The sequence below is a fragment of the Lissotriton vulgaris genome, chromosome 5, assembly GCF_964263255.1.
Source record: "Lissotriton vulgaris chromosome 5, aLisVul1.2, whole genome shotgun sequence".
NCBI lineage: Eukaryota > Metazoa > Chordata > Amphibia > Caudata > Salamandridae > Lissotriton > Lissotriton vulgaris.
In genome coordinates this window covers 204,062,528-204,078,577 of record NC_141693.1, presented here as the reverse complement: position 1 = coordinate 204,078,577, position 16,050 = coordinate 204,062,528, and the positions used below count along the sequence as shown (strand labels likewise).

Below are 16,050 nucleotides of genomic sequence, written 5' to 3'. Positions count from 1 at the left end.
ATTTTCGATAGACAATTCATCACTTATTTTGACATAAGGTTGGATATCAACATTTACATTTTTCTCTCTTGGCCAACCTTCCGCAATGTATTTCTTAACACATTTCAACGTTTCATCATTAAGCATGGCAACTTGCCAATCATTTTAACAAATGGAACAATGTGTTGTAGTTCTATAGCAGCAACTAAACAGTCTTCAAGTTCGTCATCACAAAAGAGTCTGTCACTACCCTCTGACAAGTTTGAAACTGGAGGCAGATGTGAGAGAGCCTCAGCACACACATTTCTCCCTCCAGGGATGTTTACTATATCAAATTCGAATTGGAGGAGTTTAGAAACAAGTCTGGCTATGCGTGGTGTACTGTTGGGATAATTAGTGTTACCTCGGATGGCTACTAAAGGTTTGTGGTTGGTCTGTAGAGTGAATTTCCTGCCCCATAGATAACATTTGAATTTTTCGATGGCCCACCAACATGCCAGTAATTCTTTATCTATGACAGAATAGTGTGTTTCTGTGTCTCTTAGTACTCTCGAGGCAAATCCTAGGGTGTGTTCCTGAGTGCCAACCTGCTGGATTAAAACTCCACCACTGTACTGCAGGGTCAAAAGGTTTCAATGCCCTGACGTTACTGAGTTGAGTTGAGTTTTTACCCATTCAAAAGCATTACTACAATCATCATCCCATGCAAAGGTTGTTTCGTGCTATAACAAGTTAGAGATGGGGCGTACTTTCGTGGCATAATCAGGGATGAACCATGAATAGAATTCACTCAACCCTAAAAAAGATTTGACGCCCACTTTGTCTAAGGGAGATGATGCATCCAAAATGGCTTGAACTAACCCAAGGTTTGGGTGTAACACCTGCACTCAAGATTGTGTGACCTAAGTATTCTACAGAATTCTTAGAGAACTCACATTTTTCATGGCTGAGGACAATCCCATGCTCTTGAAAAATAGAAAGAACTTTGTACAGGGTTTCATCATGTGTAGATTCGTCGGCAGCGTGTATAAGAACGTCCTCTTGAAAGAAGGCAACATTATTAATGCCTTTGAGAAGATTAACTATGAGGTGCTGAAAAACGGACGCTGCCGAAGCCAGTCCAAATGGCAAATGACAGAATTGTAATATGCCAGAAGTTGACTTGAATAAAGTGAGATGTCGAGAGTTTTGGTCAAGTTCTACTTGGTGATATGCGGTAGCAAGATCAAGTTTGCTGAAAAACTTAGCTCCTGCCACCCTGGCCAACATTTCGGTGATGTCTATTGTTCTTTTTGCGCGCTACAACAAGTGGGGACAACCAGTCTTACGATTCAACAGGTTTGATTACTCCTCTGTTGCACAATATTGTGAGTTCTTTCTCGAGGTCTTCTCTGATGCTGAAAGGTACATTTCTTAACTTGTGTTTTATGTGGGTGGCACCATCTTTCACTTATATTTTAATGCTGAACTCTTTGATTCTACCTAGTTCCCTAGAGAATACTTTAGGAAAGGTGTTCAAGAGTTCTTCAACCTGGGTGGAATCACTATAGCTAAGACCTGTTTTTTGGCACCAGGACACAACATCATGTCGAACAACCCTTGGTGAAACCACCCCAGAATATTGAGACCTTGGACAGCTACGTAGATTTTCCCTTGAATGCGTCTACCTTTAAATTCCATGATATCTTCGAAATATCCTAGCAGATATAATTTAAGTCCTTCGTAGGACACAGGTGCATGATCAGGGGGGAACAGCTGTCCATCGTCACAATTGGTGTTGAAAAGAGATTTAGAGATCATAGTGATAAGTGCACCAGAATAACAAGAAGTTATCCCCAACCAATATGTTAGCATAAGGTTCAACACAATCAGAGGGATCACCAGACCTAATTTCACTCTCCGTGACCACTAATATCTTGTCTTTCATTACAGTCAAAGGGTCATCATCGTCACTGTCACGTGTGTCTTTGACATGTCCTACTCAGACATTTTCTCTTTTATGCCCTTAACATACCTTTGAAAAATGACCTACTTTGCCACAAGACTGGCAGACTAAGTTTTTTGCTGGACGCGGTCTGCTATTTTTGCAGTGCGTGGAGTTACTGCACCGAAAGCAAATGTCTGTACTTTTAAAAAATGAACTTTGAGAGGTTTCTCTCTTCTTTTTGTAGTTGTTAATGCATACAGGGGTAACCACTTCAACTGTTTTATTTTCTAGTTCCTTCATTGAGACTTGAGCAGTTTCAATACTTTTAGCAATCAGTGCAGAGGCGTTCTGTATGCATTGCAGTCGTTTCAGTAGTTTGGCCGGGGCTCCCGCGTATAGGGCGTTTCCATAGTCCAGTCTGCTGCTGACGAGGGCCTGGATGACCATTCCTCTGGTGTGGGTGGGGATCCACCTGTAGATCTTTCGTAGCATGCGGAGGGTGTTGAAACAGGAGGATGAGATGGCGTTGACTTGCTTGGTCATGGAAAGTGTTGAATCGAGGATGAATCCCAGGTTGCGTGCGTGGTCGGTGGGTGTCGGTGCTGCTCCCAGGGCCGTCGGCCACCAGGAGTCGTCCCAGGCAGATGGGGTGGAGCCGATGATGAGGACCTCCGTCTTGTCCGAGTTTAGCTTCAGACGGCTGTTCTTCATCCATTTGGTGACGGCTTTCATTCCTTCGTGGAGGTTGGTTTTGGCGGTGAGAGGACCCTTGGTGAGGGAGAGGATCAGTTGTGTGTCGTCGGCGTAGGAGATGATGTTGAGGTCGTGCAGTCTGGCGACGTGGGCGAGCGGGCCATGTAGATGTTGAACAACGTCGGGCTGAAGGAAGATCCTTGGGGTACGCCGCAGATGATCTTGGAGGCTTTGGACCGAAAGGGAGGGATGAGGACACTCTGTGTTCTGCTGGAGAGGAAGGAGGTGGTCCAGTCCAGTGCTTTGCCTCAGATTCCTGTATTGTGGAGGCGAGTGTGTAGGGTGCTGTGGCAGACCGTGTCGAACACGGCTGATAGGTCCAGGAGGATAAGGGCCGCTGTCTTGGTGTTGTCCAGCAGGGCCCTCATTTCATCGGTGGCGGCGATGAAGGCCGTTTTGGTGCTGTAGTTGCTGCAGAACCCGGACTGGGACAGGTCCAGGATGTTATTCTCCTCAAGGAAGCGGGTCAGCTGTTTGTTGACAGTTTTCTCGATGACCTTCGCCGGGAACGGGAGCAGGGAGATGGGCCAGAAGTTCTTGAGGTCCCTCGGGTTTCTTGAGCAGGGCGTTGATCTCAGCGTGCTTCCAGCTCTCCGGGAAGGTCGCTGTCTCGAAGGAGATGTTGATGGCCTTGCGGAGGTGGGGTGCGATGGTGGTGCTGGCTTTGCTGAAGATGTGGTGAGGGCACAGTGTCAAAGCCCAGCTCACCTGAGTTTCTGTTCAGTTCTGATTGAGGTTGAAGACAGTACGACCCCACCCTGAAACTGCTTGTTCCAGCACACTAGTTTTAAAACAGTGCACTAAGAACCAGAAGCTCAAGGGAAGGGGGGAAGTGGATAAAATACAAAAAGAGAGACAACACCGTTCTTGCGTTTCCACTGTAGAAGAGCTGCTAAAATCTACGGCCCTCTTTGACTTCTGTAGAAACTGGTGCCTAATGAAACATAAACATAGAACAGATAAGTGCAACCTATCCCTAAATGTGTTCCTGACTAAACCTTAATCTTATTAGAAATTCTCTTCTATAAGTACCTCTTGGATCCCGGTCTAAAGCTTCCAGGTTTGGAATGTGTTACTGTTCTGGGATGTGCTTTCTATTACTGTAAAACTTCTATAAAAAAATCAAACGAATATCATTATCAGAATTGCCAACGTCTAACATTCACCTTAATATAACTAAAGTCTAAATTCTTAATAGCAAACTCACTTTTCACACATTTCCAGACTTTTTATAAAACAAATACTGTACTTTTACATCAAAATACAGCAGGTAATTTGTGCAAGTCCTTGATTTACTGTTTGCCTTGCTAATTGTTTCTTCTGTTCAATTCTTAAAAAAGTTCCATGTAAAACAATGTTTATTTCACAAAGTTCCACAAAGTATTCTTGTAACAAAGGGTCTGAACCACAAAGTTCGTGGGAGATATCTTGTTCCAAATTGTCTTTACATGAATCGAGAAATAGCCGATAAAGTTCTTTCAGGTAATAAAAGGTTTTGCACTTACATGTTGCTGAAAAGGGATACTGATCAGTCTAACCTTGACCTCTTTCTCTTTTGCAGGTCGATTGCAGTGGACAGAAGAGGGGCTGAGGCAAGAAGTAGCCGGAAACCAGAAGAAGGAAGAGCCAGAAGCTGCGCCCGTTGAAGTCAATGAAGGTCTGGAGAGAGCAGGAGTGCCAGCGCCGAAGGATCTGTTCTCAGGTAAGTGGGAGGTAGACGAGCACAATCACTGGGTGAGGCTCAGGGGCTGTCTTTTATAGACAGGGCTGGGTGTGGTTCGAAGAGCTGGGTGTGGTTCTCACAAGCAGGTGTGCAGAGCTTCAGTTATTATGCTAATGAGTTGAAGTAACACATGGCCTAGGGAGGAGTGTTCTAAATAAGCCTTGGTAAAAGCAAGGTCCAATGTTTTCTAAATAAGCCTTGGTAAAAGCAAGGTCCAATGTGCAAACAAGACAGCAATGTCCAAACTTGTGAATACATTGAGCAACATACACAGAAGTCTTAAGGGGGGTGAGAGTACAAGAAAGGCTTTCAGTAGTATGTTTAAAGAGAGTCATTACAAAGACCACTAGTGCAATGAGAGGGGACATGCTCTTTGCTGTGCACAAACCCTAACACACAGGTCTGACGGGAAGTCGGAGTGGATGGTGCTCATGACTTTGATGGTGTTGTCATCGTTGATGTTGGTCAGGTGTGTAGGGGGTCGCCGTGGGTGGTGGCCATGGGGTCTGAGGTATTGTTGGCTGCCGTGGTGGACTGGTTGTCCAAGCTGTCGTGGATGTCTGCGATCTTGCGATGGAAGAAGGAGGCCAGGGTCTTGCGATGGTGGGATGTCGTTGGTGTTGGAGAGTTCCTTCACAATGTTGTAGAGCTATTTGCTGTTGTGTGCGTTGCTGTCAAGGCGGTCCTTAAAGGAGGTCTTTTTGGCGGATCTGATGAGGTGATGGTGTTGGCGCATGGCGTTCTTGTGGGCTGCTTGGTTCTCCGGTGTCTGTTCGTGGTGCCATTTCTTCTCCAGATTTCGGCACTTTTGCTTGGAGGTCCGCAGTGAACCATCTGACAGTCTTGTTGGTGCGTCTGTTGGAGGGATTCTTGATAGGGGTGACTGTGTTGGCGCAGCAGTCGATCCAGCGTCTGGGTAGGTGGGGTCTGTGGGTGGGCTTCAGGCGGTGTGTAGCTGGTCTTCTGCTATTTTGCTACAGGATCTGTTGGGTGTGGTGTTGCGTGGTAGGCTTCTCGAATGTGAAGTGGACGCAGCGATGATCGGTCCAGTGGAGTGGAGTGGTGTGGCTGAAGGAGACGTGGGAGCTTGCGGAGAAGATGGGATCAAGCATGTGGCCGGGAGAGTGTGTTAGGCGTTGTCACGAGCTGTCTGAGTCCGAGGTTGGCGAGGTTGTCGATCACGGTGGTGCAGATAGACAGAGTGAAAAGGCAGTGATTATATTCGTAACAATATCATTATATCATTATATTATTTTGATACTACTACTTGCTGTAGGTGTACGTGCTCCTTGTTCTGCGATATGTCTGGGTGCAATAACAGAAAGCTCACAGAGTCATCCAAATAGCGGTCAGGATTCAGGAAACACTTTAGTGGAGCATGGATTCTAGCTTATATTAGAAATCCACGACTTTAATTACATAGACCACGCTTCCAAAAATCCTAACGACGCTTCTCTAACCACGCCCCTTTTAGAGAAACACTGTAACAGCTGATTTAACTAACACACTGCTAAACGTGTTCTTATAAGTTCGGGGTAACTTGTTTTGAGGTAGATACAACCGGAAGCAAATCTTTATTTGCTTCATAACGCATAGGTTGAAAAACAACATTTAACACGAATACGTACACCAATTATTTATATGACATAATAAATAAAGAGCTTATAGTTGCCCCAAGATTTTTCGAAAGAATTCTCTATGTGCCCAGACAACTGCTGCAGCCCCTTTCACTCGCTCAGGTTTTGAATGTGTTGTTGTCTATCGTAGCAAGTGCTCGTGTAAAGCACTCTCCAATACCTTCGGATCGAGTTTGCGCTATATAATTCTGCACACCATATCAAGGGTCGCAGAATTGAGGGAGAAAGCAGTGGGAGTTCCTTAGCGTGCCGGTCAATGGGATACAAACTGTGGCGGAACGAAACTTAAGCCCCCCCTTTATTTATTTGCAAAGTTTTATATAGCGCTGGCTAGACCCGGAGGTATCAGAGTGAGAGCTTTACATGAGGATCAGCGAGTTCACTCTGCCCCCCCTGCAAAATACATGGGGGCAGGGTCTCCAGTCACACTCCGGAGCACTCAGGTCCATTGCGCTACTGTGCTGAGGTTACCCCTGGAGCTCACCACCCCCAGAACTGCAGGGTCTGCAGGGGCCTTTGTTACGTCACTGGATACAAAGGTCTTCAGATTACATATTCAGCCAGTCCTTGGCATCGCTGAAGAATGCACAGAGCAGTGGTCACAGATGCTGCAATTGTAATTCTATGTCAGGACAGGAGGCTCCGATTATGCTTTCTCATTTCTTTAATGAATTGCTCAGCAGCCAATAAAAACAACCAAAAAACTACATTTCCCATGAACACCAGGGAGTAACCATAGATGGTAGTGTATAAAAGCTCCCAACATTAGTCTGTCTTCCTCTTTCTTTGCTGCTCCGCAGCCAGTTAAGTGCATATTTTTCTCTTCTAAGCATATTGTTACTCTGTTGACTTTGTTGCTTTTCTGGCCTGTTGTGCTTTGCGCATTTAAGGTTCACGTGTTTGGGGCTTTGTCTCCGTGTTACTTACGTGGTTTTCTCAGCAGTTGTTCAGTTTTTCCTTCTGTTTGGAGCGTGTGGCCACCTCCGTTGTTCCGTGCGCTATCTCGCGCTCGTGTACTCTTGTGGAGTGGGAGCAGGGGTTTCCGTTTTCCTTAGGGGAGCGCGAGCGCTCTCGAGACGGTGTTTGGTGACAGGTGACAGTCGCGCGTGCGCACTGTCCTATTTCCGGTTTCAGGGTTTCTCCTCAGAACTGGTTGAGTGACGACGTCTTTGGCGTTCTGCCCACGACCTGTCTACAAACTTTAACCCCGTCAGACACCGTGGTTTCTTGAGGACTGCGGTTGCAACATTGTGGCATAGGCTCTGCCTAGAGTGTTGGTGCTGTGCAGGCTTTGGCTCCCTCCACGCTTGAATAATTTTCTTGAAGTCCGGACCCGGTTCCTGCTTCATTCAAAGCCTGCTTTGGGGTTTACGCACTCCCCCTTGACTGGTGTTTTGACACTCTGAACTTTAGTCGTCTTGTGGGCATTTACTTTTCTACCTGGTAGAATGGCTGAATATTATGACGCTGACGACGACTACTACTACGATGGCGAGGAGGAAGACTCCTTGGAGCAGAATTTGGTGGAGCAGTTGGATAAGGGGGTCCAACAATCAGTTAATAAGGCACTGGTGCGTGCAATTAACCCCCTGAAGCGTCACCTGAATCTTTACGCCCAACAGCAGGGTTGGTTGCCTGCTGCCAAGAAATCGGCTAAGTCGCCAGTGAATCCTCATAAGGCGGACTTTCAACGCCTTGCGAAGAGTTTAGCGGCAACTCCTTCCGCTTCTTCAGCTCCTCAAGAGTCGGAGTCGGATAATGCCCACTCTTCCGCGTCTTCAGATCATGCTTCACCGCCCCCTCGGAAGAGGGTCTGTAAGGAACACTTTGTAGACGCCCCTGAGCGTCCTTCAGTCCTTAATTTCGAGCCGGCGGACATTGTCCACCCGAACTCTTCATCGTGGACGCCTTCGCCTGCAGTGGCGGCTTATATCGAGTCTCATATTCGCCAACCTTTTGAGGCCTCAGTTCGGGCACGGTTGCACTCCGAGTGCCCGAGACCGGACTTGGCGGACCATCTAGCCGACACCCCGGAGGTTGACCCCATGATGGTCACGTACTTGAAAAAGTACGCGAAAGACCCTAAAAAAGGTTTGGACAGATCTTGGCGGTCATGTCAAGACAAGATGCTCGACTTGCTGGCTCCTCTCACCAAACTCTTGGACCTTGGTTATAAGGCTGACGAGGCTTCTGCTCTTGTGAATCCCAAGGAATTGATCGAATGGGCCCAACGGGCGATTTGTTATCTGGGCAATGCAAATTGCGCAATGTCGACTGAACGTCGCAGGTCCATACTCTTAAAGTTGGATCTGAAACTTTCGGAATTAGCAACTTCCGAATCTGGCCCTGAAGCTCAAGGACTGTTGTTCGGTCAGCCGTTCCTGAAGGAACTCACTCGTTTTGTTTCAACGTTTAGCGGGATTGACAAGGCGCAGGCCTCTTTGAGACGGGCCATGCGCCCGGTTTTTGCTAAGGCCGGACGTGGAAGGGGACGCTCGTTCGGCCGAGGCTCTGCGAACCAGTCCCAGAGGGGAAATTCCTCTCAGCAGAGAGGTTCCTATGATTCCGGCTACTCCACCCGAGCCAACTTCTATCCTTCAAGAAAAGGAAAAGGCCAGTATGGAAAAGGCCGTTCTGGTGGTCAACAAGGACAATACCATGATGCCTCCTCTACAGGTGAGCCTAATTCATGCATGCGATGTGATGTTGGGGGGTCGCATTCAATATTTCCTGCACAATTGGCGCATGATCTCAAGCGATGCATGGGTTCTGCAAACTGTTCAAGGGTTCAGAATAGAGTTTTATCATCCAGTGCATCAAACTCGTCCTCCCCCTTGTTTGCATTTTCCTCTGAGAGACCAGGCGTGTCTCTCAGAGGAAATAGCCACCCTCCTCAAGAAAGGGGCGATTGTTCCCACGACTCGTCATCCCTTGGGGTTTGCCAGGTCAGTCTTTCTGGTCGAGAAAAAAGGAGGCGGCTCTCGCCTTGTTCTCAATCTGAAAGACTTCAACGGGGTGGTAGTCTACCGTCATTTCAAGATGGAGGGCATCCATCTATTGAGAGATCTCTTACGAGAGGGGGACTGGATGGTCCGTCTGGATCTCAAGGATGCGTACCTCTCGATTCCAATTTTCCAGCCTCATCGCCGTTTTCTTCAGTTTCTATGGCAAGGGGTTTGGTACGAGTATCAGGTTCTCCCCTTCGGTCTGTCGTCGGCACCATGGTGCTTCACGAAACTATTGAGACCAGTTGTGGAACATCTTCGTTCTCGGGGTGTGCGGTTGATAATTTATCTGGACGATATTCTCCTTATGGCGGATTGTCCTCTTCAACTTCTGCGTCATCTGGAATGGTCCATCGATCTGTTACAATCTCTAGGCTTTCTGATCAATGTTCAGAAGTCGGTTTTGGTTCCTTCCCAGTCTATAGACTTCCTGGGCTTCCAGATAGATTCGGTGGCTTGTCAACTTCTCTTACCCAAGCAAAAGATGCGTTACATCAAGAGAGAGTTGACATCTGTTATTTCCAGACCGACTGTGTCGTTGAGGTCGTTGGCGCGAGTAGTGGGTCTACTGGCGTCGTCCATTCAGGCGATATTTCCGGGTCCTCTGCATTACAGGGCAATGCAACGCCTGAAAATTCTGCATCTCCGGAAAGGTCTCGGATACTCGGACCAGATCCCTCTTACAGAGGAGGTCCGTTGGGAAATGCAGTAGTGGTTGGACCACATGGAGGCCTGGAATGGTCGAGCCCTCTTCGGGACGTCCCCGGATCTAGTGATAGAGTCCGCTGCCAGCCGGTGGGGTTGGGGAGCCCGTTGCGGGTCTGTCTCGACCGGGGGTCGTTGGTCGCCTCAGGAGTTGACTCTGCATATCAACTGTTTGGAACTCCTGGCGGGTTCCTTTGCGATCAAGTGCTTCTCTCCCCTCCACCCGAGTTGTTGTGTCCTTCTTCGGATGGACAATGTGTTGGCAGTCCGATACGTGAACAAACTGGGCGGGACCAGGTCCAAAGTTTTGGCGGAGATCGCCAAGGATTTCTGGCACTTTTGTCTGCAGAAGAAGATCACTGTTATTGCGGAGTATCTTCCGGGATGCCACAATCAAATAGCGGACTGGCACTCCAGACATCTCCGGGATTACAGCGATTGGAGGCTTCATCCTCGAGTCTTCCGTGCTCTCCAACGGCATTGGGGTCCTTGTCAGCTGGATCAGTTTGCCTCTCGCCTCAATGCGCAACTCCCGCGCTTTTACAGTTGGAGACCAGACCCTCAGGCTCTGGCCACTGATGCTTTTCTCCAGCAGTGGCCATCGACCCTTTGTTATGCTTTTCCTCCGTTTCTAATGATTCCCAGGGTCTTGGCTTACTCCAAACGGTTTCAGTCGGATCTGATTCTGATTGCCCCTCTCTGGAGGGCTCAAGCTTGGTTTCCGGTGCTTCTGGAAATGTGCTCCGCTCCGCCGTTTCTCCTTCCCCCGTTGTGGAATCTCTTGTTGGATCCTCTCGGAGGTCCTCATCCCCTGATCACCTCGGGCTCCCTACACCTGCTTGCGTGGAAGATCTCGGGGATCGTTGGGCGATCCCAGGCATTTCGAGTGACGCTTCCAAGTACCTTCGTGAAGCATGGGCTCCCAATACTCACAAACGATACAAGGGGTCTTGGAAGCGATGGTGCGATTGGTGTGATCAACAACAAGTTCATCCCGTTTCGGCAGATGTCAGTGTGATTGTTAACTTCTTGGCTTCTTTAGCCACCTCGGGGCTGGCTTACTCGACTATCAATCGCTTCCGCTCGGCTATTTCGGCAGGTCATGCTCACATAGATGGGAAACCTGCGGGTGAACATCCTTTTGTTTCCAGGGTCCTTAAGGGGATTCGTTTTGCGAAACCTCCCAATCCAAAGTATGTTACTTTGTGGGACGTTTCGGTTGTTCTCCGTTTTTTGGAGGCCTGGCCTTCGAATTCCTTGCTTTCCCGCAAGCAGTTATCTGCGAAATTAACTATGTTACTGTGTTTGGTTTCCTGTAAGCGTGTTTCAGATGTCCACGCTTTGGATCTTGCTGGTCGTAGTTTTACTCCTGAAGGGGTTTCTTTTCGTCTTTCCAGGCGTACAAAATCTAATACGCCTTCTATATTTTACCCTTCTTTTCCTTCTCATCCCAACCTTTGCGTTGTGCAATGCCTAAAGGATTACGAGGTGAGTACCGCTTCTTTGCGATCTGACATGCAGGGTCAATTGCTGATTGCTTTGCAAAAGCCTTTTCTCCCCGCCACTCCAGCTACTTTGGCGCGCTGGGTGCGGGGGCTTATGTCTGAAGCATGTATTGATGTTTCTGTGTTTGGCGCACATTCTGCACGTGGGGCTATGGCGTCCAAAGCCTTCTCCATGGGTGTTACTTTGTTTGACATAATGAAAGCTGCAGATTGGTCATCTGATTCTGTATTTAAAACGTTTTATTACAAACCGATTGATTGTGTTGCTTCTGTAGTGGTGGATCAGCTTTAAAAAAGCATAATCGGAGCCTCCTGTCCTGACATAGAATTCAAAATTTGCAAACATTCGTGACAAGAATTTTCAATTCTGTTAAGGACAAGGAGGCGAGGATTATCCCACCCAGGTTTTTCCATATTTGTATGCTTATGTATTATGACTGTATACATGCATTTGCAAATATTTCTCTACCTGTTCCCTCCCTGGATGACTCTTGACAGTCTTATTGTTTTGGATATTATGGCTCTGTATCTTGTTTCAGGTTCAGACCAGAAGTGATGTCGTTCCTTCCTTGTCGGGATCTGGTTCTCCTCCTGTCTTCTGGACCCATGGTTCTTCGGCTGCCTACTTCCGGATTCTGTGGATGACTGCGGCTTGTTTGGAATTGTTGTTCCTGTTGTATTTGGGGTTTTACTTTAATTTGGACATATTTCCACAAAGAAAGAGGAAGACAGACTAATGTTGGGACCTTTTATACACTACCATCTATGGTTACTCCCTGGTGTTCATGGGAAATGTAGTTTTTTGGTTGTTTTTATTGGCTGCTGAGCATTTCATGAAAGAAATGAGAAAGCATAATCCTCGCCTCCTTGTCCTTAATAGAATTGAAAATTCTTGTCACGAATGTTTGCAAATTTTGAATTACTATATTAAGTGAGAGTGTGACAGCCGTATACTATACACAACTGGTCAAATAATGACAGAGCTAAAGGAAAGCGAGAGCGAGGCGAAGCAAGGGACTAACTACATGCCATGCAGAAGGACAGAGTGAAAAGGCAGTGATGAAGAGAAAGATGACATGCGAGATATGCACATGGAGGATTTTAGGAAGATGTGTGGACAAAAACAACATAAGTGTCTGACAGAGTGATAGTGAACTATTGCAGAAGAAAGTGGTATAAAGGGTATAACAGGAGTGAATGAGAAACAGATCAATACACCAAATACCGCTACCCACCCCACAGACCTTGCCAATGTTTATTTCAGTCTGTTTTCAGAATTGAAACATTTTTAATTATATTCGTAACAATATCATTGATATTACTCATTTATTTTGATACTACTACTTGCTGTACGTGTACGTGCTCCTTGTTCTGTGATATGTCTGGGTGCAATAACAGAAAGCTCACAGTCATTCAAATAGCGGTCACGATTCAGGAAACACTTTAGTGGAGCATGGATTCTAGCTTATATTAGAAATCCACGACTTTAATTACATAAACCACGCTTCCAAAAATCCTAACGACACTTCTCTAACCACGCCCCTTTTAGAGAAACACTGAAACAGCTGATTTAACTAACACACTGCTGAAAGTGTTCTTAGAAGTTCGGGGAAACTCGTTTTGAGGTAGATACAGCCGGAAGCAAATCTTTATTTGCTTCATAACTCATAGGTTGAAAAACAACATTTAACACGAATACGTACACCAATTATTTATATGACAAAATAAATAAAGAGCTTATAGTTTCCCCAAGATTTTTCGGAAGAATTCTCTATGTGCCCAGACAACTGCTGCAGCCCCTTTCACTCGCTCAGGTTATGAATATGTCTATCGTAACAAGTGCTCGTGTAAAGCGCTCTCCAATACCTTCGGGTCGAGTTCGCGCTATATAAATCTGCAAAATGTGCTAGTTTACTGTATGATTTGGCAACGCCCCGCCCCCCCCCTTATTTTTCACAGATCTCGATCTGATTGGTCTAGGGATTGTGGTAGGCGGGGATTCGCTCGAATTGGAACTATCACGCTGCACTATGTTTCCCATTGGCTCGTAACTCCCTCGTGGCTTGTCAGAGCCGGTTATTGGAAGAACATGGCTGCCGTGGGGTTGTCGAAAATTCCTGATGTGGATATAGATCCAGACGGCGTGTTTAAATATGTGCTGATCCGCGTGCGCCCGAATGGAGGAGGTCCTGACGATGGCAAGGACATAGTGCGTGGATATGGCTGGGCCGAGTACCACGGTGAGCAGGGAGAGGGGGGGAAGGAAGGCCATGGTAGTTAGAAGCCTGGTCAGGTTTATCCCGGCTAAAGTTAGAACTCTTCCCACGTGAATCGGGTTTGATTCCATTTGTGGACTTGGGTGTTACAGTAGTTCCTACCAAGAGTATCCAGCAATCGGGTCACTTAAATCAAACAGACGACAACTCCCAAAATTAAAGTGAAATACATAATTGGCTTTCTTCTGGCCCGTGCCGTGGTGGTCACATTAAAGCTCAGAAGTAGGACGTGGAGTGACAATGTCGACATTACCACAAAGGAGTAGTGATTGCCCGTTTCTTAAAGATTACTGGTAGTCGAGCGCCCAAGTCAACAGGAGTGCCGAGCCAGGGGTCTGACTGGCTCTAAGAGGCCTTGTAGTAGTGAGTGGAGCTATCCAGGGCTTTAAATGGGATGAAAACTCAAGGGGGGGGGGGGGGGTCTCTCAAAGGGCCGTGACCAATGTAATTAAGGGAGTGGCTTAAAAACACATGAGCTAAAAATCTGTGCTTAGTATAGTGTGCCGCCAGACTTGTATTTTGCTGTTTCTGTAAATGCATCCAGTAATGAGACAAGCAACATCATACCTAAAATAAGTGAGGACTATTGGCTTTATCAATGGTTGTCAGATGCATAAGATAAATATGCAGCATCTATGGCTTTTATATAATATTGAAAAAGCTTCCACTTAAAGCCCTGGTGACACCACGACAATGTTGCTGCTCTGAGTTTCTAAACGAGAATGGCAATCCAGAGAGAAATTGACTCTCTTTAAAGGATTTCCCTTCTGCTAAAATGCTCTCCTGGCATAAGGTCATTGTAGTGCTCTTGCACACGCAGAAACTATGTGCGTGTCGCAGGCGCAAATAACATTCGGGACACCAGTGCTTGATTTCGTTATGCAGTCCCAACTACTGTCGCTGGGCCCGCCCCTTTATTTTATCAAAGCGTATTGCGTCTTGCGCCAGCGTGTAGACGTACACTCGGTACAGAGGTGAACTGGACCGTCGCCCTGCATTGAGAACATTACATTCCTCTTCACCTTAATTAAACACAATAACATGAAACAACAATAATCTGTTACCAGTTGAGGAGTGGCCTCACTTAGATATACAACATAGCTCTCAGTCGCAGCCTCTCATGTGATGGTGGGTTCTCACATAAAGAACAACGCCAGACGGAGAGGGGGCAGGATTGCCCCGCAGACGATACTGGGAACATTCTTCCCTGGAGGGGACCAGAGGCGGAGCACCTTCTCCCATGGCACAGTTACCCAGAGATCTCGGTGGGGAGCTGTCTCGTTCTCCGTCATGGCTTCTTTGGGAAGATGGGTGCCTTTGGTCTGGCACGCTCGGGACAGCCTCAGGGCTCCTCCCCGGGCCAGTGTCACCATCTTCTGTTGTCCTCAGACTTGAGCTTGCGTCATCTCTTCTCTGGACTGGGAGGTTAGGTGTCCTGGCATTTACTTTCTTGAAGAAATAGCCATTATGTGTAAGTTCTTCCGGGTTGTGATCATCGTGCGTCGTCAGTGGGTTACTGTCCAGTCCACGGGAATTACTCAAATTGGAGGCGGAATTTTTCCCAGGATGTCTGTCTTTGACATACACTTTATCTCCTTCACGGATGTTTGAGGTCTTTGCTTTTCTGTTGATACTGGATCGGACGTTGGTGTTGGTCCTTTTTTCTAGGACTCAAGCTCCGTCAATGGGGAAAGGGTCCCAGGTCGGGTGATTGGGAATAGTGTCTCGTACAACTCGGCCCATGCTTGCGGGCCCCGGTGCTCTCTCTGTCGTGAGATGTGGCTTGAGACTGTATTCCCTCAGGAAGCTGTATATCGCCTGTTTTAGGGGCGCTTCTTCGGCGTGAGCAATGCTGATGACCTTGTTGAGGGTGCGCAAGAACCACTCAACTTCCCCATTTGCTTGAGGCCAACATGGTGTCGCGTTCCGAAAAATGTTGCCCCAGGATGCAAGCTAGTCAGCAAACTCCTGTCCTTTAAACGGTGGGCCATTATCTGTCTTCACCACTTCAAAGATCCCGTGTGTGGCAATGATTTTTTTCCACTTTGGTGATGACTTCCCCTGCAGTTTGGCTTCCTATGATTTTTATCTCAGGGTATTTTGTGTATGCGTCTAGGACTACTAGAGCGTAGTGTCCATCGGGCAGGTGCCCAAACTCCATAATGACTCACTCCCATGGTCTTTGTAAATTTGCTTCCGTAATGACGGGTGCGGGTCGCTCCGGCTGGCCTGAGACTTTGCACTATTGGCAGGTTCTGACAGTCTGTTCAACAATCTTATCCATTCCCGGGAACCACACCTTTGCCCTCCGCCTGCTTTTCGTCTTCACCACGCCTTGTGTCCCCTGTCTGCAAGTTCTACTGCTTGCTGTGTCATGCTTGACGGGATGACGAGTCGTGGGCCTCGCAAAAGGCATCCACTGCTGTCAGTGTACAGTTCTTCTTTGACCCTCAATACCGACTCTAAAGTGTCTTTTGCTGGGATTGTCCGCCTGCCCATGCTGGTCTGGATGGGTCATCAGTCATTTGCTCGGACTGCTG

At 47.3% G+C, this 16,050-nt stretch overlaps 1 protein-coding gene across 1 annotated transcript in view; it reads left to right on the top strand.

The window, feature by feature from the left end:
• The first annotated feature begins 13,242 nt into the window (after positions 1–13,242).
• PHPT1 (phosphohistidine phosphatase 1) overlaps positions 13,243–16,050 on the top strand; it is a 31,665-nt gene continuing 28,857 nt past the window's right edge. Inside the window, exon 1 of the mRNA XM_086921170.1 lies at positions 13,243–13,474. Within this exon, the coding sequence (XP_086777296.1) occupies positions 13,324–13,474 (151 nt within the window). The 5' untranslated portion in view covers positions 13,243–13,323. The remainder of the gene's footprint in view (positions 13,475–16,050) is intronic.